The 23,791-nt window shown below is 44.0% G+C and overlaps 1 protein-coding gene across 2 annotated transcripts in view; it reads right to left on the bottom strand.

Annotated features, from left to right (window-relative positions):
* Nucleotides 1-468: 468 nt before the first annotated feature.
* MMEL1 (membrane metalloendopeptidase like 1) overlaps nucleotides 469-23,791 on the bottom strand; it is a 275,311-nt gene continuing 251,988 nt past the window's right edge. For both annotated transcript variants that reach the window (XM_089661636.1, XM_089661635.1), the window contains exons 21-23: nucleotides 20,301-20,396; nucleotides 8,341-8,417; nucleotides 469-2,374 (exon numbers count right to left, since the gene is read on the bottom strand). In XM_089661636.1, coding sequence (XP_089517762.1) covers nucleotides 2,275-2,374; nucleotides 8,341-8,417; nucleotides 20,301-20,396 — 273 coding nt within the window. In that variant the 3' untranslated portion in view covers nucleotides 469-2,274. The remainder of the gene's footprint in view (nucleotides 2,375-8,340; nucleotides 8,418-20,300; nucleotides 20,397-23,791) is intronic.

Genomic DNA, 23,791 nt, shown 5'->3' with positions numbered 1-23,791 from the left:
AGACCCTCCACCAAAACCCTAGCAGCCCTTGCCACTACATACATTCAGTGCTGGAGGTGCCACAACTGCGTTCCCCCACTTTCCTGGTACCATCACAGATTTTCATTTTTATACTTAGAGAACGGGTAGTTATAATCTTTGCTGGAAATGCTTTTTTGGAACCCTAACAGTTGGTTGTATATAAATTCTGTAATTCTGCAGGTAAGGGGGGAAAATATACAAATATGGGTTATTAAGAAACATTTTTTTTTTAATTGTACGGTGTTCTCTTTTAAATTTTTTAGAACGTCTTAATGTATTTTTAATTTTATATTCATTCCTTTAAATTCTAAATAATTCTATGCAGGACCTAAAGCAGCAGCATGGAGTATTGGTTAGTAAAAAAAAATGGTATTTACATAAACCCACATTTTTATTCTGAAGAGAAGAATTTTAAGATTAAAAAAAAATATATATATAGCTCAGAAATCTAAAATACTGTGTGTTCTATTTAATAATAATTCTATGAATGTCGTTTTCACGAGTACAGTGAAAGAAAAAAAAGAAGGCAAAATAATGCAGGCCATAGATGGGGAGAAAAACGGCCGATTTTTCGTCCGAAAATAAAACCGGCCGATTATCTTATCGTTAGTGGACGATTTTGTCGGCCGTTTTTCGTGTATTTTGGACTTTCAGATTATCGGTGATGTTGGAAAATTTTCGAAAAACGCCCGACTTTATCCTCATTGATGGTCAAAAACGAACGATCGTTTTCCGAAAAAGGATCACAAAGGCCACAAAATGACATCATTTCCCGTTATAGGTTACTCATTAATCGGCCGATTTTCGTAATAATTGGTGGTCAGGTAAGTTTTTTAGACCGACCGATAGTTCGTTAATCGGCCGAAAATCTGCCGTTTTTCTCCCCATCTATGGCCTGCATTACTCTTGGATTTATGATAGAATTTTATCATACAACAAAGTGTCACCATACCTAAAAGATAACATTTTTAAATATTTTTAATTTTACAAAAATAGCCTATGTATTTTTGTTTCATATCTTTCTGCCTTGATTAGAGATAAACTTTTAATACAACCAGAACTGTCTATGAAATTTTTTCTTTTACAGTTTATAGATAGTTCTCAATGCCATACACAGGCCACTAGTGGGTTAAATTTAATAAACACATTTGATACACCTGCATATTATTTTTGATACCTATTTCATCACCTGGGAGATTCTCATTCTCATCAATAGAAGTGCATAAGTAAAGAACATTTTGTTTTTAAAGAAGTCATATCTCCCCTAAATTTCCCTGAAAAAAAAAATCTATTTTTCTATTTTTTTTTTTAATATACTGATCTTTATAGACAATGAAAATCACACCAGACAGGTGAGAGCAACACAGACATACAACATAATATCAAAAGCAGAGTCAACTCGAGAAAAAAATACATCTCTTTAAAACTAGTATTTGAAAACCTGACAGCAGTAAATTTTATATATTTTTAAAGTGTATGTCTGGACAAAATAAAGAAATGATATATTCAGTACGTCTCTGCAATACATGCACATTCCAACATGGTTTATCTTTAAAAACTGTTTTAAATACAGAAAAATAATTGTTTGTCTGCCAGAGATGCGGTGAGCTCCTGACTTCCTGTAGTGGGCTGACAACACAGTGTCTTCGCTGCACTGATGACCCAGCGGTGTTGTCAGCCTTGCCCTGTTCTTTGCTGGACTACAAGTCCTTAATTCGGTTATGGAGCATAACATAAGAGGGAGGTTTTCTTTAGTCCAGCAGGGGGAGCTCAAGAAGTGCTGACAACACTGCATGGAATTTCAGAGGTAGCTTTGTCAGCCCACTACAGGAAGTTAGACTGGATTTTTGGCATATCAAGAAGTTTTTTTTTTCTACTTGCAATGCTTTTAAAGGGATAAAACATGATGAACTATGCATGTATTGCAGAAATGTACCGTATATATATTTTTTAAATTTTGCCCAGACATGCACATTAAATTTTTAAATGATAACAGTCAAGCCATTAAAACAGTCTTTTTTTCATTTCATCTTTACTCCCTAGGGCATACTGAGCTGTTAGCAATGGTAACGTGGTCAGCGGAACCCTCAAACAATACACTAGTCACTCTAACTTGTCATGTTTCCTACCCCACATCATGGCTCTGACCTGAACACTGGGAAAAGCCAGGCACCTTATTGGCTATAACTGTTCAATATTTGTAAGCCAGACATTCTCAGACTGGTTTTCGAAGGATCACAGGATAGACTTCGTCTACCAAACCCGACATCTCTCCACTGGATGCATCTTTGTGCCTTTCTTGCAGTTGAACTCTTCTGAGAAGGCTTCAAAGTTCTGTAAGGAGCCCATTACTCTGAAAATAGCAAGTACATGTTGTGAAAACTTCCAGTTCCAAGTCAGATGGTGCAAGTTTGTTTAGGGACGATTGTCTACGTTTACAACACAGACAGGCTAATAATGATTTTTTTTTTTTTATTAAATATTTTATTAATTTTCATTAAATTACATTATCATAAAGTGCTGAGCAAACTGTTGGCGCTATATTATTATTATTATTATTATACAGGATTTATATAGCGCCAATAGTTTGCTCAGCGCTTTACATTGCAATGGGACACAGTGACAGGAGACAGTACAGTAACATACGATTCAATACACGAGGGGTTCGAGGGCCCTGCCCCTTGGAGCTTACAATCTAGGAGGGAGGGGAGAGTGGTACAGGAGGAAATAACTGTGGGGGATGGAGTCGTAGGAAGAGTGAAGGAGTTCAGTAATTAGTGAGGGCGGGGTAGGCTTCCTTGAAGAGATAGGTTTTCAGGGTGCGCCTAAAGGTGAGGAGAGTAGGTGATAGTCTGATGGATTGGGGTAGGGAGTTCCAGAGGATGGGGGAAGCCCTGGAGAAGTCCTGGAGGTGGGCATGGGAAGAGGAGACCAGGGAACTGGAGAGAAGGAGGTCTTGTGAGGAGCGGAGAGTACATTTTGGGTGGTATTTGGATACCAGGTCGGTGATGTAGTTTGGGGCAGTATTGTGAACAGCTTTGTACGTCAATGTTAGTATTCTGAATTTTATCCGTTTGCCAATCCCTCCACTGTCTTCTGATTGCCCGAGGGGGGGTGGCGGATACGGAGCGGTTGATGACTAGGATGACACCTAGTACTCTTGCTTGAGGGGAGGGACTGATGGTGGTGCTGTTGGTCTTGATGGAGAAGTGAGGGGGGGGGGCACGGGCTGGAGGGAAAACTAGGGGCTCAGTTTTGGAAAGATTTAGTTTGAGGAAGTGGAGTGACATCCAATCCGATATGTCGCTCAGGCTTGTGATACGGGTGGAGACTGAAGGGGTGAGGTGAGGGGTAGAGAGATAGATTTGCGTGTTGTCGGCAGTAACAAAATATAATAACTCGGTTGAATAATGAAAATTTTTGACTAAAGAATAGAGATTTTGAGAAAGTCCTGATTAGACGCAACGTGTTAGGTAGACGGGGCTGCAACGTCACCACGCTGGGCGGAACTCTGGGAAGAGGACAAAGAGAAGGCAAATTTATGAAATCCCTTCTTCAGCTCTGTGTATACAAAGAAGCATGGAGGAGCTCGTGTCCATAATGGGCGTGGTATTGACACAGCTCCAGATGATCCACATTGGCTCACAATTGATGTTATCCAGAAATATTTAGACAGAATAAAGGTGAAAAAAGCACCTGGACCGGATGGCATACACCCACGGTTCCTTAAAGAATTGAGCTCTCTCATTTCAAAGCCATTGTTTCTAATTTTTAGGGACTGTTTAATGACTGGCATAGTACAACTGGATTGGCGTAAGGCCAATGTGGGGCCAATATTTAAAAAGGGGTCAAATCTTTACCAAGTAATTATAGACCTGTTAGTGTAAATTCTATAGCTGGGAAGACACTGGAGGGTTTAATAAAAGACCACATAGAGGAGTTCTTGCTGGAAAAAAATATTTTAAGCAAAAGACAGCATGGATTCATGAAAGACAGAAGTTGTCAAATAAATCTGATTTCATTTTATGAAGAGGTGAGCAAAACCTTGGACAGAGGGGTGGCTGTTGATGTGGTATACTTGGACAGAGGAGTGGTGGTGGATTTGGTATACTTGGACAGAGGAGTGGTGGTGGACGTGGTATACTTGGACAGAGGGGTGACTGTGGACATGGTATACTTGGACAGAGGAGTGGTGGTGGATTTGGTATACTTGAACAGAGGAGTGGTGGTGGACGTGGTATACTTGGACAGAGGGGTGACTGTGGACATGGTATACTTGGACAGAGGAGTAGTGGTGAATTTGGTATACTTGGACAGAGGGGTGGTGGTGGACGTGGTATACTTGGACAGAGGGGTGGCGGCGGATGTGGTATACTTGGACAGAGGGGTGGCAGTGGACATGGTATACTTGGACAGATGGGTGACGGCGGATGTGGTATACTTGGACAGAGGGGTGTCGGTGGACATGGTATACTTGGACAGAGGGGTGGCGGTGGACATGGTATACTTGGACAGAGGGGTGGCGGTGGACGTGGTATACTTGGACAGAGGGGTGGCGGTGGACGTGGTATACTTGGACAGAGGGGTGGCGGTGGACGTGGTATACTTGGACAGAGGGGTGGCTGTAGACCTGGTATACTTGGACAGAGGGGTGGCGGTGGACGTGGTATACTTGGACAGAGGGGTGGCAGTGGACGTGGTATACTTGGACAGAGTGGTGGCTGTAGACCTGGTATACTTGGACAGAGGGGTGGCGGTGGACTTGATATACTTGGACAGAGGGGTGGCAGTGGACGTGGTATACTTGGATTTTGCAAAAGTGTTTGACACAGCTCCCCACACACGGCTAATGTGTAAGGTAAAGTCTACAGTCTTGGAAAAATCTGTATGTAAATGGATAGAAAACTGGCTAAAAGATGGTATTCAGAGAGTAGTGGTTACTGATTCATACTCTGCGTGGTCTAGGGGTGTCAGTGGGATACCCCAGGTTTCAGTGTTATTAGTGGGGTACCCCAAGGTTCAGTGTTATTAGTGGGGTACCCCAAGGTTCAGTGTTATTAGTGGGTACCCCAAGGTTCAGTGTTATTAGTGGGGTACCCCAAGGTTCAGTGTTATTAGTGGGGTACCCCAAGGTTCAGTGTTATTAGTGGGTACCCCAAGGTTCAGTGTTATTAGTGGGTACCCCAAGGTTCAGTGTTGGGACCCTTACTGTTTAATATATTTACAAACAATAGAGGGTCTGGGATTATAAATCCCATCTCAGACTTTGCAGATGACACCAAGCTGTGCCGTGGAATAACCTACAAGCCTCCAACCTACAAGCCGACCTCAATGCTGTGTAATTGGGGGACTATGGGGCCAATGAGGTTTAATGTTGATAAATGTAAGGTTCTGCACTTGGGAGCTAAAAATATACATGCATTATACATACTGGGGGGGGGGTACAACTGGGGGAATCAATGGTGGAGAAGGATCTGGGGGGGGATCAATGGTGGAGAAGGATCTGGGGGGGTCAATGGTGGAGAAGGATCTGGGGGTTCTGGTAGATCATAATCTTAATAATGGCATGTAATGCCAAGCTGCGCGTTCTAAAGCGAGCAAAATCCTCTCTTGTATTAATTTGTATTAAGAGGTAAAGACTCCAGAGAGAGAGATATCATTCCCCGCCCCCCCCTCCCCGGTACAAATCATTAGTAAGACCTCATCTGGAATATGCAGTTAAATTTTGGGCACCAATTCACAAAAAGAACATTGGGGAACTGGAGAATGTACAGAGAAGGGCAACCAAACTGATAAGAGTCATGGAGGAGCTCAGCTATGAGGAAAGATTAGAGGGACTGAATGTATTCTCTACTGAGAAGAGGAGATTAAGGGGGATATGATCTCCATGTATAATACATAAGGGGGGATATGATCACCATGTATAATACATAAGGGGGGATATGATCTCCATGTATAATACATAAGGGGGGGGGGATATGATCTCCATGTATAATACATAAGGGGGGATATGATCTCCATGTATAATACATAAGGGGGGATATGATCTCCGTGTATAATACATAAGGGGGGATATGATCTCCATGTATAATACATAAGGGGGGATATGATCTCCATGTATAACACATAAGGGGGGGGGGATATGATCTCCATGTATAATACATAAGGGGGGATATGATCTCCATGTATAATACATAAGGGGGGATATGATCTCCATGTATAATACATAAGGGGGGATATGATCACCATGTATAATACATAAGGGGGGATATGATCTCCATGTATAATACATAAGGGGGGATATGATCTCCATGTATAATACATAAGGGGGGATATGATCTCCATGTATAATACATAAGGGGGGATATGATCTCCATGTATAATACATAAGGGGGATATGATCTCCATGTATAATACATAAGGGGGGATATGATCACCATGTATAATACATAAGGGGGATATGATCACCATGTATAATACATAAGGGGGGATATGATCTCCATGTATAATACATAAGGGGGGATATGATCTCCATGTATAATACATAAGGGGGGATATGATCTCCATGTATAATACATAAGGGGGGATATGATCTCCATGTATAATACATAAGGGGGATATGATCTCCATGTATAATACATAAGGGGGGATATGATCTCCATGTATAATACATAAGGGGGGGATATGATCTCCATGTATAATACATAAGGGGGGATATGATCTCCATGTATAATACATAAGGGGGGGGGGGTATGATCTTCATGTATAATACATAAGGGGGATATGATCTCCATGTATAATATATAAGGGGGGATATGATCTCCATGTATAATACATAAGGGGGGGGTATGATCTCCATGTATAATACATAAGGGGGGGATATGATCTCCATGTATAATACATAAGGGGGAATATGATCTCCATGTATAATACATAAGGGGGGATATGATCTCCATGTATAATACATAAGGGGGATATGATCTCCATGTATAATACATAAGGGGGGATATGATCTCCATGTATAATACATAAGGGGGGGGGTATGATCTCCATGTATAATACATAAGGGGGAATATGATCTCCATGTATAATACATAAGGGGGATATGATCTCCATGTATAATACATAAGGGGGGATATGATCTCCATGTATAATACATAAGGGGGGATATGATCTCCATGTATAATACATAAGGGGGGGGGGGGGGGTATGATCTCCATGTATAATACATAAGGGGGAATATGATCTCCATGTATAATACATAAGGGGGGATATGATCTCCATGTATAATACATAAGGGGGATATGATCTCCATGTATAATACATAAGGGGGGATATGATCTCCATGTATAATACATAAGGGGGATATGATCTCCATGTATAATACATAAGGGGGATATGATCTCCATGTATAATACATAAGGGGGATATGATCTCCATGTATAATACATAAGGGGGGATATGATCACCATGTATAATACATAAGGGGGGATATGATCACCATGTATAATACATAAGGGGGGATGTGATCTCCATGTATAATACATAAGGGGGGATATGATCTCCATGTATAATACATAAGGGGGGATATGATCTCCATGTATAATACATTAGGGGGGATATGATCACCATGTATAATACATAAAGGGGAATATGATCTCCATGTATAATACATAAGGGGGGATATGATCCTCATGTATAATACATAAGGGGGATATGATCTCCATGTATAATACATAAGGGGGGATATGATCTCCATGTATAATACATAAGGGGGGATATGATCTCCATGTATAAATACATCAGTGGTTCATATAGTGCACTCAGTGTATAGCTATTCACCCTGAGGTCATCACAGAGGACAAGGGGGCGCTCTTTACGTCTGGAGGAAAAGAGATTTAATCTCCAAACACAGAAAGGTTTCTTCACAGTGAGAGCTGTTAAAATGTGGAATAGACTCCCTCAAGAGTTGGTTGTGGCCAGCTCAGTGGATTGCTGTAGGAAAGTCCTGGATTCTTTCTTGGATACACAGAATATAACTGGATATAACATTTATAGGTAAAGTTGATCCAGGGAATATGTGATTACCTCTCGGGGGGATCAGGAAGGAATTGTTTCCCCTGCAGGAGCAAATTGGATCGTGCCTTGCTGGGGTTTTTTTTGCCTTCCTCTGGATCAACTGTGGGTATAGGATTATAACTTTTTTTTTTCTGTGGTTGAACTGGATGGATTTTGTCTTTTTTCAGCCAGACTAACTATGTAAGTATGTAACTATGTAAGGTGTAGAGAAAAAAAAATAAGTTCCAGTGTTTTTCTTACCTGTATTTAAATGGACTGTGCACATCTGTCTTTATGGAGTGTCGGGCGTACTCTGGGCGATAAGATCCACACCAAACCTGTGCACAACATTCATTACTACAACTGCATTTCTACAAAATAATTATCACATTACAATCACATTATACCCACTTCCTGGGCCAATTCTGACACTTCTCTCATATGTAAAAATCAATATTTTTTTTGCTAAAAAATGACTTAGAACCCCCAAACAGTATATATTTTTTTTGTAGCAAAGGCTCTAGAGAATAAAATAGTGGTCGCTGTAAATTTTCATGTCATGTGGTATTTACCCAGCGATTTTTCAAATGCAAATTTTGTGGAAAAAATACACTTTAATAATTAAAAAAAAACCCTGTAATACATTAATCAACTTTTTTTGTATAATATGAAAGATGATGTTATGCCATGTAAATAGATACCCAACATGCCATGCTTTAAAATTGCGCATGCGAGTGGAATGGTGCCAAACTACGATACCCAAAAATCTCTGCAGTTGACGTTTTACAAATTTCTACAGGTTACCAGTTTAAAGATGCAGAGGAGATCTGGTGCTAGAATTGTTGCTCTCGCTCTGACGTTCGCGGCGATACCTCACATGTGTGGTTTGAACACCGTTTACAGATGTAGGTGTGACCTACGTATGCGTTCACCACTGCGCGTGTGCACAGGGGAACGGGGGCACTTAAAAATTTTTACATTTATTTTATTACTTTTTTTATTTTTACACTGTCCCTTTAAAAAAATTATTTTATTCCTATCTCAAGGAATATAAACACCCCTTGTGATAGAAATAGGCAGTGACAGCTCCTCTTTGTGGAGACATCTGGGATCAATAAGACCCCATATCTATCAGCTACAATGTAAAGCATTAAATAATAAAAAAAAGCATCGATCTAATGTTTTTTTTAAAAAATGGTCTTGTTTACATTATGCCAGAACCGGAAGTGACGTGATGACGTCACTCTGGTCCTCCTAGGCCATAGAGATGAGTAGAGGCTATCTTTCCTTCACTCATCTCTATGACCAGCAGCCGCGGTCATCAGATCGGCTACAGGTAAGGCAGAGAACCACCATAATCGCTCTGGTCCTCCTAGGCCATAGAGATAAGAGGAGGCTATCTTTCCTTCACTCATCTCTATGTAGAGCAGCCGCGATCAACAGATCGGCTACAGGTAAGGCCGAGAACCACCATAATCGTTCTGACCCTCCTAGGCCATAGATATAAGAGGAGGCTATCTTTCCTTCACTCATCTCTATGCCCAGCCGCCACGATCATCAGGTCGGCTCCAGGTAAGGCCGAGAACCACCATAATTGCTCTGGCCCTCCTAGGCCATAGAGATGAGTAGAGGCTATCTTTCCTTCGCTCATCTCTATGTACAGCCGCCACGATCATCAGGTCGGTTCCAGGTAAGGCCGAGAACCACCATAATTGCTCTGGCCCTCCTAGGCCATAAAGATGAGTGGAGGCTATCTTTCCTTCACTCATCTCTATGCCCAGCAGCCGCGATCATCAGATCGGCTACAGGTAAGGCCGAGAACCACCATAATCGCACTGACCCTCCTAGGCCATAGAGATGAGAGGAGGCTATCTTTCCTTCACTCATCTCTATGCCCAGCAGCCGCGATCATCAGATCGGCTACAGGTAAGGCCGAGAACCACCATAATCGTTCTGACCCTCCTAGGCCATAGATATAAGAGGAGGCTATCTTTCCTTCACTCATCTCTATGCCCAGCCGCCACGATCATCAGGTCGGCTCCAGGTAAGGCCGAGAACCACCATAATTGCTCTGGCCCTCCTAGGCCATAGAGATGAGTAGAGGCTATCTTTCCTTCACTCATCTCTATGTACAGCCGCCATGATCATCAGGTCGGTTCCAGGTAAGGCCGAGAACCACCATAATTGCTCTGGCCCTCCTAGGCCATAAAGATGAGTGGAGGCTATCTTTCCTTCACTCATCTTTATGCCCAGCAGCCGCGATCATCAGATCGGCTACAGGTAAGGCCGAGAACCACCATAATCGCACTGACCCTCCTAGGCCATAGAGATGAGAGGAGGCTATCTTTCCTTCACTCATCTCTATGCCCAGCCGCCACGATCATCAGATCGGCTCCAAGTAAGGCCGAGAACCACCATAAAGCGGTGGTGGTGGGGGGGGGTAGGGGACCCCTGGGGGACCCCTCCCATCGCTTCTAAAACTGATCCAGCAGTGAATCTGCTGCTAGGCTCACTTTTAGTAGGAAGGCTGATAAAAACAATACCGGGGTTATGGCACATCGCTGCAGCCATAGCAAGGTATTTCACTTCCAACCGAGGATGTACCTTTACTATGGCCTGGTTGGGAAGTGGATACCAAAAGCTATAATTGTCTATATAAATGTTCTTCTTGTCAAATCTAGATGCCATGAAAATGGCTAATTGTTATAATAATAAATCTATTTTATTGTTTTATTGCTACTTGATGATGTAACACAAAACTGTGCCTTGATACACAGGTCCTAATAAAAAAGTTCCATACAGCATGGAGAGGGTCTTTTATGCACCTTAAAAACTGCGTGTGAAACTGTAAATCAGTATGATGTACTCCTTTAAAAGTAACTTTTTTTTTTAGCATTTAAAAGTAACTTTTTTTTTTAGCAAACAGTAGCCAGGGATCTGTCATTTAGCGGCGGGAACACTATTGCCACTAAATGACAGATCTCTAGCCGGCTTGTGTTTGTCAACAAACCAGAAGATCAGTCAATTAGAATTGTAAACATACAGGCCAGGGATCTTGGGTGGCATCCAGGGGCGGACTGACTATTCGAGCACTTGGGCACTGTCCGAGGGCCCAGGGTCAGTAGGGGGCCCCATGAAATGCCCCTGGTACCTTTTTTATAGGCTTTTTTGAGTGTGGGCAAGGACACAGGGGCCCCATGATCCCCTATTGCCCGGGGCCCCATGAGTTGTCAGTCCTCCCCTGGTGGCATCACTGACTAAATATGTCATTTTTTTCAGTTGAACATTTTATTTCTTTTTCCACTGTGGAAATATTGGATATCTGGGCCCTCCCCCTTGTTCTAAAGTAGGGCTTCCAGTTTCAGATGAGGCCCATCCTGCCCCTCACATCCATTTTAGGGACTGAATGTGTGGATAAGATTGCCCCTATCTGTATATGGCCAAAGTGCCTTTCCGGGGGGGGGGGAGGGATTTACCCTGTCAAAGTTGAGGGCATGTGGCTTGAAATTGTTAAGGAGGGGAGCTCTTGCTTGCCTGGATAAGACTCTAGTATGAATATTTAGGGGGACACTACATTTTTATTAGAAAAAGAAACCCCTTAAAATTATGGGGTCCTCCTAAGAATTCATACCAGACCCAGCCGGGGATACTGGATGAGGACTGAAAGGGTTAATAGTTAACTTTTGCTTTGTACCTACTAACTGGTTTATTTTACGTACAAGATGTTCCCTTGAGATTGAAATGCTGTTATCTATGCACACACTTCTTTTCTGAGCATTTACAGAAGTTACTACACTGTTGCATTTTTGTTATGATTAGCTTTAGAGTTTACCGAAATCTTTTTTCTGTATTCTGATTGGTGCTTTATGGAAACTGCCTGAAATATGCAGTGTTATCTTTTATTACTTAAGGCCTGATCAATATTAAAGAAGTTGAATTCTGCATCACACATCTAGGTATTTGTGCTGCATTGTTCCCAAAGTACTTTGAACTGTGTATTTGTATGGAGGAGAGGGCCCTAATTTGATATTTCTAACAACGGCGTTGGCCAAATATGTCATATAGGATTCCTTCTGGCTTGTTTGGTCTCACAAGCTGGTGGGGATCTGTCATGTTATTTAGAGGCAGTAGTTCTACCACCACTAAATTACAGACCTCTGGCTGCTGTATGTTTACAAAATCTGGCCAGTTTGTTGGCCTATGCACATACAGTAACTGAGGACAGGCTTGGTTTGGGTTGAGCTGGTGGTTGACCTGAACGAAAAGCTCATCACTATTACATATCCCAATATATTCCTAACCAGGGACAGACTATCCATTTGGAAACTCGGGCACTGCCAGAGGGCCCGGGGTCAGCAGGGGGCCCCATGAGATGCCCCTGGTACCTTTTTCATAGGCTTTTTTGAGTTTGGGCAAGGACATAGGGGCCCCATGATTTCCTATTGCCCGAGGGCCCCATGAGTTGTCAGTCCGCCACTGTTCCAAACCTACTTATCAATCAGCGCAGGCACTACGTGATAACTTCTTACACTACAAAAATCAACAAACATATAAACATAAGATTGCATATGAATCAATAGTTAAACATAAGGTTGCTGCGTGCTCCATAAAGTGGTTTCAATCCACCCTTCAGTAACTGAGAACAGTCTTGGTTTGGGTTGAACTGGTGGTTGACCTGAACCCAAAGCTCATCACTACTACATATCCCAATATATTAGTATACCAAGATGGGGGATTCCAATAAAATAGCATACTGACATTAGAGACTTGGATGCAATTGTTTACTGACCCCAGGAATCCCAATAAAAAGGCATACTGACACTGGGGATACCAATAAAGTAATGTATTGGCCCTGCGGAACCTAATACAATGGTATACCAACTCTGGGATCCCAATAAAATGGCTCACTGACACTGGGGATACCAATAAAGTCATGGACTGGCCCTGAGGAACCTAATACGATGGTATACCAACTCTGGGATCCCAATAAAATGGCACACTGACACTGGGGATACCAATAAAATCATGTATTGGCCCTGTGGAACTTAATACAATGGTATACCAACTCTGGGATCCCAATAAAATGGCACACTGACACTGGGGATACTAATAAAGTCATGGACTGGCCCTGAGGAACCTAACACAATGTTATACTAACTCTGGGATCCCAATAAAATAGCACACTGACACTGGGGATACCAATAGCCCTCATTTGTTGAAAGAAGTATCACACGGTAAACATTTGCCCCTTAGCGCCATTTTGCAATCCTCCCACGTCCCATATCAGGAACATTGACACGCTGACACTGGCGGTCCAAGAAACAGTGACACTTAGTGCAAGAACAACACCACAACACCTTTGCTCATAGACTTATGGCATTCTGACAAGGAAAGGGGGTTCTAACAAAGTGCCCCCTCAAGGTAAAAGTACACATTGGCCGTTGGATTAGTTTTCAAACCCACGTTATCTCCTCTTGATATTCACATGCAAAAACTTAAACTAGTAATGCAAAAACGTCTAAAATTTGGCTTGATGCTTTATGCTCTTGGAGTCTTTACTCTCAGAACAAAGATGTCTAAAATGATTAAATGTGAAGTTGTTGCTTTATTCTGTAAATTGTTAGCAATTACGAATTGTGTGTAGTCTTTGAGAGTTGGGGATGTTCCAATTCTGAAGTTTTTTTCTTTCCTGGCTGTCAGATGATTCATTGTTTGAAAAATCTGTGGTGTATACAAACCAACCGGGCAATCAAATTATTTATTTATTATTAAATTATTTTACAGACACAAGTTTTTAGTTTTATATAGTTGTTTTGGTTCTATAAAGTAAGAATGGGAAATAAAAGTACCTAGCAGTGAAGCCCAATTCCAGACAACTCTGTTAGATCAATTGTGAATAGCGTCAAGGTGTGGGTTCACGGGGAAGTGTTCATGGTTCGCTAAATAATGTGTGAATTAGCCACAGTACCCATAATGTACTGCCTGGCTTTTGAACTTTGGTCAGCTGGCTTAGGAGGGTCCAAAACGCATTGACTCCTGCTGCCTTCCTCCTGGGTAAATGCACCTTTCTCCTACCTCCACTCTTAACTCCAAAACGCATTGACTCCTGCTATATTCAGAACAAATGGTGTATTTATATTTTTGTATATGTTGACCAGCTCTCACCTTCAGCTGCACCCGTTTTACGACTGGTGTCTGTTTCCTGAGAGAATCATCCCCCACTCCTCATGTGATCTTTATCAGCTTCTAATTGGGGTGGAGTTGAATGCTCATTTGAGCATCTCCCTATAAATTTAGATCAGCTCATGGGGGAGATCTCTGATGGGGGGCACAGTCTCTGATGGGGTGCTGCTTCAGATTGAGTGCGGCTTTGAACGAGTGCATAGAAGAAGCAGTTAAACGCAGCAGTTGAACTCAAGCAGCAGGAAGACACAACTACAGCAAGAAGCTCTACTGCATGCTGGAAGACTGCAAGCAAATACCCTGGGAAACCTCTTACATGCCTGAGACCCACTCCGTGTACCTTTATATAATACACCCCTCTTCTCCTCATCATATTACTACCCTCTCCCAAATCTCATTTCTTTACCCCTCTGCTCCACCCCACAACCTGTACATCTCCCCCTCACTGCTATCATCTCCCTACTACTGCTCTCTTCACCTCCCCAAAATGTCTCTTCCACTCCTCCTTCTCATTTTCCTCTCCTCCGTTCCCAAAATCCATTCACTATATCCCTCTGCCCCTCCCAAACATTTGTATATCGTGTCCTCACTGCTTCCCTCACCCCTCTATGGCACCCACCACCTCCTCCTATTACTCCGCTCTCCCACTGACCCCAACACCTCCACTAGGAGTTTCTCACGCTCCTGCACATCCCGCTCCCATGCCACCTTTCTCACCCTTCTCCTCCTCCTAGCCGCGGGGGACATCTCCCCGAATCCTGGCCCTCCACCTCCCTCACCCGCTCAACACCCTCCCGCCTCCACGTCCTACTGCAACCCCCACAACTTAGTATCTGTCCCCCTGCTCCCTAAAATCTCCCCCCCGTTTTCATGTGCACTCCTGAACGCCCGTTCGGTGTGCAACAAGCTTACCGCCATCCACGACCTCTTTGTTTCCCGCTCCCTCAACCTCCTGGCGATCACGGAAACCTGGATCCAGCCCACTGATTCTACCTCCCCTGCTGCACTCTCCTACGGAGGTCTCACCTGGACCCACTCACCCAGGCCTAACGGTCGTAAAGGCGGCGGGGTTGGTCTGCTCCTGTCACCGCAGAGCACCTTCCGAGTCCTCCCAAACCCCCCCTCCCTATCCTTCTCCTCCTTCGAGGCCCACTGCGTCCGACTATTCTCCCCAACCCCCCTGAAGATTGCTGTGATATACCGGCCTCCTGGATCCATACCCCGCTTCCTGGATGACTTCTCCTCCTGGTTACCCTTCTTCCTCTCCTCTGAGCTACCCACCATAATTCTTGGGGATTTCAACATCCCTGTCAACCTCGACAACCCGGACACAGCCCGTCTCCTCCTCCTTTGCACTTGCACAGTGCATACAATCCACCATCCACTCCGACGGAAATATCCTGGACCTTGTCTTCTCCAACCGCTGCGCTCCCCACAACCTCACTAACACCCCCTTCCATTTCTCTGACCACAACCTGATCACCTTCTCTATCTCCTCGTCCTCCAACGCCTACCCCTCCAAATGTCACACTACTACCAGCCGTAACCTCCGCAACCTTAACCCTGCCTCTCTCCACTCTGCAGCTGATCAACTCCACGACCGCATCCTCCCCCTGTCCTGCCCCGACTTGGCTTTGACCGCCTACAACAATGCGCTCTCAACAGCCCTTGACTCACAAGCGCCTTTAACCACACGCAACATCAGACCCCGACCGCTTCAGCCCTGGCAGACTGATCACACCAAAACCCTCAAACGACAAAGTCGTGCCCTGGAGCGACTATGGCGCAAAACCAAATCCAAACAAGCCTTCACCCGCTACAAATCTGCCTTCCACACCTACACCTCCTCCCTCCATGCTGCCAAACAGGCCTACTTCTTGACCCTCATCAAGGCCCTCTCCTCCAATCCTCGCCGACTCTTCTCTGCCTTCAACTCTCTACTCTCTCCACCCCCACCTCCACCCAGCACCTCACTCACTGCCCTTGAGATTGCCAATCACTTCAAAAACAAAATTGACACAATTCGCAAGGACATTGCCGCAACTCACACACCCTCTCAACCCGTCCCCTCTCACACAGCTACCCCCTTATCCCCCCTCCCCCTCGACATAACCCGCAGGGACTTCGTCGCTGCTCAAACTCTCTCCAACCCCCTTCACCCTCACTCAGCTACCCCCTCATCACCCCTCTCCCACAGCCCCACCACTGCTCTGACCTCCTCTTCCACCCCACCCTACATTCCTCATACTGAAGCTCCCCCAACACTCCACACCTTTGACCTTACTACCATCGAGGAAGTCTCCAAGATCCTCTCTGATGCCCGCCTCACCACCTGCCCCCTCGACCCTATCCCCTCACAACTCCTACGACCTTCCTCCTCCTCCATCCTACGCTCCCTCACCCACATCTTCAATCTCTCCCTCTCCTCAGGCACTTTCCCCTCCCCTCTGAAACATGCACACATCACCCCCATACTTAAAAAGCCCTCCCTGGACCCCAATGACCCGAAGAACCTCAGACCCATCTCCCTGCTCCCATTTACATCTAAACTCCTCGAGCGCCTAGTCTACACCCGCCTATGCTCTCACCTCAACGACAACAACCTCCTCGATCCCCTACAGTCCGGCTTCCGTCCCCTACACTCCACCGAAACTGCCTTACTCGAACTCTCCAACGACCTGCTAACCGCCAAAGCTAATGGCCACTATTCAGTGCTCCTACTCCTTGACCTCTCTGCGGCCTTCGACACAGTCGACCACCCCCTCCTCCTCAAAAAACTACACTCCCTCGGCCTCAGAGATTCTGCTCTCTCCTGGCTCTCATCCTACCTGTCACAACGCTCCTTCAGCGTTACCTATAATGCTACCACCTCCCCCTCACTCCCCCTCTCTGTTGGGGTCCCTCAAGGCTCTGTCCTCGGGCCCCTTCTCTTCTCCATCTATACCTCCTCCCTTGGCCAACTCATACACTCTCACGGCTTCAACTACCACCTCTATGCCGACGACACACAAATCTATCTCTCAACCCCCCACCTCACCCCCTTGGTCTCAGCCCGAATCACACACCTACTGAGCGACATATCAGACTGGATGTCGCTCCACTTCCTTAAATTGAACCTCTCCAAAACAGAGTTTCTTGTCTTCCCCCCAGCCCGGACACCACCCCCCATTGATTTCTCCGTCACATCCAACAGCGCTACCATCAAACCCGCCCTGCAGGCCAGAGTACTGGGTGTCATTCTGGACTCCAACCTATCCTTCCAGCCCCAAGTCCAATCTTTAACAAACTCGTGCAGACTCCACCTCCGCAACATCGCCAAAATCCGCACGTTCCTAACCCCAGAAACCACTAAACAGCTCATCCACTCCCTCATCATATCACGACTCGACTACTGCAACTCCCTCCTCACTGGCCTGCCTCGCCGCTGGCTATCCCCTCTTCAGTCCATCCTGAACACGGCTGCCAGACTCATTCACCTTTCCAACCGCTCTGTCTCCGCCACCCCCCTCTGCCAATCCCTCCACTGGCTTCCGATTGCGCAACGGATCAAATTCAAAATCCTAACGCTGACGTACAAAGCTGTCCACCATACTGCCCCGTACTACATCTCTGACCTAATATCCAAGTACCGCCCAACACGCACACTCCGCTCCTCACAAGACCTCCTTCTCTCTAGTTCCCTGGTCTCCTCCCCCCATGCCCGCCTCCAGGACTTCTCCAGGGTGTCACCCATCCTCTGGAACTCCCTGCCCCAACCCATCAGATTATCACCTACTATCCTCTCCTTTAGGCGCACCCTGAAAACCCATCTCTTCAGGGAAGTCTACCCCACCCCCTGCTAACTTGCCGACCTCCTCCACTCTTCCTACCACTCCATCCCCCACAGCTATCTCCTCCTGTGCCACCACCCCCTCCCTCCTAGATTGTAAGCTCGAAAGAGCAGGGCCCTCGATCCCCTCATGTTTTGCATTGTATTGGTATTGTTCTGTCACATGTTCTGTCTCCCTTTGTAATGTACAGCGCTGAGCGAACTATTGGCGCTTTATAAATACTGTATAATAATAATAATAATAATAATTAGGGGGGATTTTGGATAAGTCAGCCAACTCACTATAAAGGGGGGTTTTCTGGTGTCCATATTAAAATTGTGCTTTTGATGTTATAGGGAAAGTATAGGGAGTTCTACTTAAAAATGCATTGGGAACGATTAGTGTAGGGCTTGTAGGAACTGGTGGGTAGGTTAAAGTAGAGGTAAATCCTTAATGAATGTCATGGAGGCAGCAAAATGCTGTGTATTGTGGAGAATTTGGGATGAGGAGGGAAGGGGAGTTTTTTTTTAACCTTTTTTCATCCTTTTATGTCTCAAAGCTGCTGATGTCATGCAATCTCTTTACAGCTCATCCTTGTCCACATGCACCACAGTGATAACAGTATGCATGTGTTTTTTCACAAGGCATATTTTCTAATTGTTGCTAGCTGCATTTGGTCTTTTCAGAGGCCTTTAATTTTAAAGCAGAGCTTTGCTCTATTAAAATCCCTCAACTTCCAAAGTCAAGTCATTTGCAAAGTCAATTCAGTTATCCTGATTATCAGTGTGGACAATGTATTGACAGCCTTGCCATTTATCGGCTCTTCTTTCCTCACGCAGGCACAGCGTGACCCAGCCCTGGCATCTGAGGGGGCTCTATTCTTTGGTGTGTGCCTGGGGAACCTTTGGACTTGAGTCTGAAATAAACTGCTCCAAAAGGCCCCACCAGGCACACACCAAAGAATAGAGCCCCCTCACATGCCAAGGCCATGGTCAGTAGGCAAGAGGCTAGCCTGTAGTCCCCTCCAAAAGCCCTTGTCCCGGTTGGCTCTGTCACACCTGACAAATCTGTTTACATGTGATCAGCTGTTATTGCACACAGCTAATCACATTGTCAAGGGTCAATGTCATTGGCCCTTTACAGGGGGCGCACGGGAGGTGGGGTTCTTGGAGGACATACATGGACGTCCTCCCAGAGCTGGACAGCCAGTTTCCCCCAATTCATATCTCTATTGTTTTGGCAGATCTTTGTGGATTGTATATATATTTTTGTTTTTTTGGATGTGCAGGTTTTACTTATTACCTGAGATGGGAGAAAATTTACTTTCCTTCGCGTGTTAAATTTTATATCTACTCTGATCAGTCCTCAGGGATCCCCCATATTAGTATGTTAAATTAGTTTACATATCTATATACTTATCGTATTTTATCATTATATATATATATTTTTTTTCTGGGTTGTGTGGGTCATACCACTTAGAGCCGGGACAGATGCAGCATCCACCTAGGTAAGTATAATTGGGGAAAAAAATAAAACCCCATACTTCTCTTTTAAATACATAAAAGGTCCGTATAGATACCTTGGTGCAAAGTTGTCAATTTAAGATCCTTGCAAAAAACACTGGTGCACTCTTTGCACCTAAAGAAAATGAGGTTTAATCTCTACATACAGAAAAGCTTCTTTAAAGTAAGAACTGTGAAAACGTGAAATAGACTTCAACAAGAGCCAATTCTGTAGATTGCTTCCAAAAGTCTGGATGTGTTTCTAAATACACAAAATATAACTATTAATGTCTGTAAGAAATAGAACTACAGGATGTTGATCCAGGAAGGCTCTAATTGCCTTTGGGGATCAAGAAAGATTTTTTTCAATGTTCCCCGTTGAAGAAATTAGGACCATAATTCATAAAGATTATTTGGGCTTCTTCTATATCAAATATGGCTTTACCGTTCTAAGGATTCAAGAATTTTAATGAATTTGTCTTTTGGTTGAACTTGGCAGACGAATGTCCTTTTAATACCCAACCAAGGATGTAACTATGTCTCAAATTGACCCTGAATGTGGAGGAAAAATTGGTGGTGTGAACTGAGATGATTTGTAAATAGAGGATACCATTCATAGTCCCTAGGGGGTCACATAACTCTTCACATTCCAACATATGTGTAGTGCTGGATGTTGTTGTGAATTATTCATGATTTAATAGTTATGAAATCGTTTTATTACAATTACCTGTGCAAAATTCAAGAAGAAAAGCTGCTTGTGTGTCAAATCCAGTCCTGGTAACTTTGGTTCTTTACCGTGTCTCTCCACCCATTTCAGATATGCCTGGAAAAAACATATTGTAGGAAAAATCACAAATGTGAAATGTAATTAAAAAAAAAAAGAGATCCGTAGGAAAACTGACGCAATAGAAAAGGACAGAGCTGGTTTGAGGGCAAAGTAATTATTTCATGACGTTATCCAATATAACTCATTCTAAAATTTGCAGGTGCAAGATCTCAGGTTTTACAAGTTTAATATATTTTTATTGTAAAGAGACAGATGTTCTCTTGACATAAATTGCAGCCTTCCCTACAAGGGAACATTCCTTGCCTCAGTCCAGAAAAGTCGACCACCAATAATATGGCCACCCTTTGTGTGGGAATGACTGACCTAGATGCTTGTGATATCATTGGAGGAGGTAGACCGCCTAGGGGCTAATAATCAGGCAGTTAGATCCTTGGAGAATAACTTGAATTTTGGGAGAACGGACGCTAGGGGTGCTTTACCAGTAGGTTGAAATTTTTTTTACTTACAGTACCTTTCTGAAAATCAATAGTCTGTAAACTCTCACTGACCACTAACTGTAGCGCCCACTAGGTGGGGTTAGTGTAAAGTAAATTTACTTTTGGTAGTGATTGAGCCTGAATTTCGCCTCCACCTGGTTCTGGAGGTCAAACAACAAAGGAGAAAAGTTCCCAGCTCAACTTGCCAACCAGCCTGCAAACAAACCGAATTAACCTGTCTAACGGTTTGTGTTAAAAACAGGGGTTTAGTTAGCACACATTTGCAAATACACACTGGACACCTTAGCTGCCATTGTGCTACATGCTTGGCGTCCAGTCCTGTACCTTTAAGGTGGGGTGGGCTCCCTCAGGTCCACTTGCCCTTGGTCTATCCATTAAATACATGTAAAAAAAAAAATTAAATTAAACCTGCGCCAAAGAAAGCTTTTCTTTGATTAGAGCACAAAAACAACTTTTTGGGACTTTTGGACTTTTTTATTACGTTTCATTATTTATTTTTTTATTATTTATATTACATGTTTAATAATTGTTCTTGCGCTGCGGTTTTGTTATTATGCATTAAATACATGTGCCTCTACTACGGGGGCTCTAAAAATTTGTAGAGTTAGGAACTACAGAATATCGGTGTGCCGTGACGAGGCTCCGTAGCTTACGCATGTATTTGCAGACGTGTGCTAACTGAACCCCTGTTTTTAACACATACTGTTAGACAGGTTAATTCGGTTTGTTTGCAGGCTGGTTGACAAGCTGAGCTGGGAACTTTCTCTTTTGTTGTTTGACATGCGTCGCCCTTCCATGTGCTCCTTGAAGGCCGGTTATAGATTGCGGCAGCGGCCATTTTTTGTACTGTTGAATCGTTGGTGAGGGGGCGCACTGGACACCTTATCTGCCATTGTGCTACATGCTGGGTGTCTGGTGTGCTCTTGTACCTTTAAAGAGGGGTGGGCTCCTTCCGGTCCACCTACCCTTGGTCTTGGTCTGGGGCAGCGGCCACTTTTTTTTACTGGTTCTGGAGGTCCATGGAAGCTTCCAGAAGTCAGTAGGCTTAAGGGTGGAGACCTCAATCTGTATATTCATGGGAGTCTGACTAATCCCAGGCTAAGAGGTCCTGGTAGTGTGGTAGACTAGCCCATAAATATGACAGAGCCTTGCTAGCAGAGACGTTGGGTGGGAGATGGATTGCTGAGAGGTGTTGCTGTGTGCCCTGGGAGGGAGCCCCAGAGGAGGGAGAGTTCAGCCTCCAGCCTGGAGACTGGAAGCTGAGGAGAAGCTGAAAGAGGGAGGTCCACTGCCCTGCCTTTCCCCACGGAAAGACAGCCTGCAAAGCTTGGAGAGGAACCAGCCCAGCTAGAAGGCCTGATAGCAGACCTATCCATAGCTTCAGGACAAGAACAGTGTGAGTACCTCTTCAACCCCAGGGCCTAGAAGGGAGAGGTCTGCTCAATGCAAGTTCTGGCAAGTTTTCATGGGACAGTTCATAGCTTACCCAATCCCTTGGCCTGGGATCAGATACCGTAGGCAGGTGGGCTGGTAGTCTGTGGGACCAAGAGCTCCTACACATTATCACTTTAGTAGAAATCCACACAGAGGACACCAAGCTCTCAGAGGGGCATTAATTTACAAAGGACTGTAATGAATGGTAGTCAAGTGTCTGTCATTTTTTTTACTAAGTGTTCTAGAGCAGGAAATGTCTTCATTCTGCTATTTCTTCAATCAAATTGGGCATCCCATAACCACTTTACCCTATTCAAGTTTAACCCCTTAATAAAACAAAAAGCCCAAGCCCATGGACTGTTTACTGACTCCAGTGTGCAAAATGTGGGAAATGCGAGTTGCCTGGCTGTGCAGAGAATAGGGGGACCCACTGAAATCCTGAAGCCCCTAAGGGGGTAGTGATACAGAACTATCATATGCATGTGTATGTTGCTACTTAGTAGCTGCAAACTCTCAGCAAGCAGGGTAGGTAAATCTCTAAAAAAACACAAGCTATGACCTCTTGGTCTTAAAAAGAAACTCAAATCTGGGCCCAGTCAGCAATATGAATCTTTAGTTGTAGCCCATTATACTGGGCAGGTTTAGTTATGAACTATTTATTTGCATTACTTCCCTACTGTATGTTATCTGTGTAACTTCAGTCTGAGTGTCGTAGGTCAGAGGTCTCCTGAAATCTGACAGTAATTGTCAACTGCTCAATCAACTTTGTAGTATATGATGAACGTGAATTTTCACTTTGCAGGGGAAATTTCACTTAGCTTAGTGGTGAAGTTCTGCTAACTTCAATCACCTAGTCAAGTGCAAAAAAAATACAATAATCTTTGTAAAGTGAATGTTCACCTGAGTCATTAATCTAAGTGAAAATTCACTTTGCAAAGTGAGCATTCACTATTCTTTTAGTAAATGAACCCCATTGTCTTCTAACTGTTGAGGGTGCTTAACAGGGTAAAATTTCAACAGAGCCCTGTAGTTAGGAGGACATCATACAACCAGAGTGCTCTTTTATTTGATCTTATTGTGGAAGAAAATGTAAATTGAAGTGCCATGAAAAGGTCCAGATAGGACTTTTTTTCAATAAAGGCCAGGGGGACAATCAAAAGAGTATCCAGCATGTTTTGGCGTCCAAAACCAATCCGTTTATCAGTAGTAGAAAAAACATAAGGACATTTCCATATCAATATAGCCTTCAAATTATTGGGTTCATGTGTTTCCAATGAAGGCTATTGTTAATGCACACAGTAAACAGCATTGATACATTTCTGGACAACTGTGCGTTCCTCCCTTGTGCTAACAATTTGGTAATGACCATCTTCTGTTCCAGCCTGATGGCACCCCTGTGGACAATTCGAGGTCCACATAGACATGGTTTGAAGAGTTTGGTTTGGAGGAACTTGAGCCTTGTACTCAACTCTACTAAACACATTTGGGATGAATTGGAAG

This window comes from Staurois parvus, unplaced genomic scaffold, assembly GCF_062004578.1.
Source record: "Staurois parvus isolate SC_StPar_1 unplaced genomic scaffold, SC_StPar_1.0 ptg001357l, whole genome shotgun sequence".
NCBI classification, from domain to species: domain Eukaryota; kingdom Metazoa; phylum Chordata; class Amphibia; order Anura; family Ranidae; genus Staurois; species Staurois parvus.
Note: the sequence above shows the minus strand (reverse complement) of the source record. Positions and strands in the feature narration are given on the sequence as shown.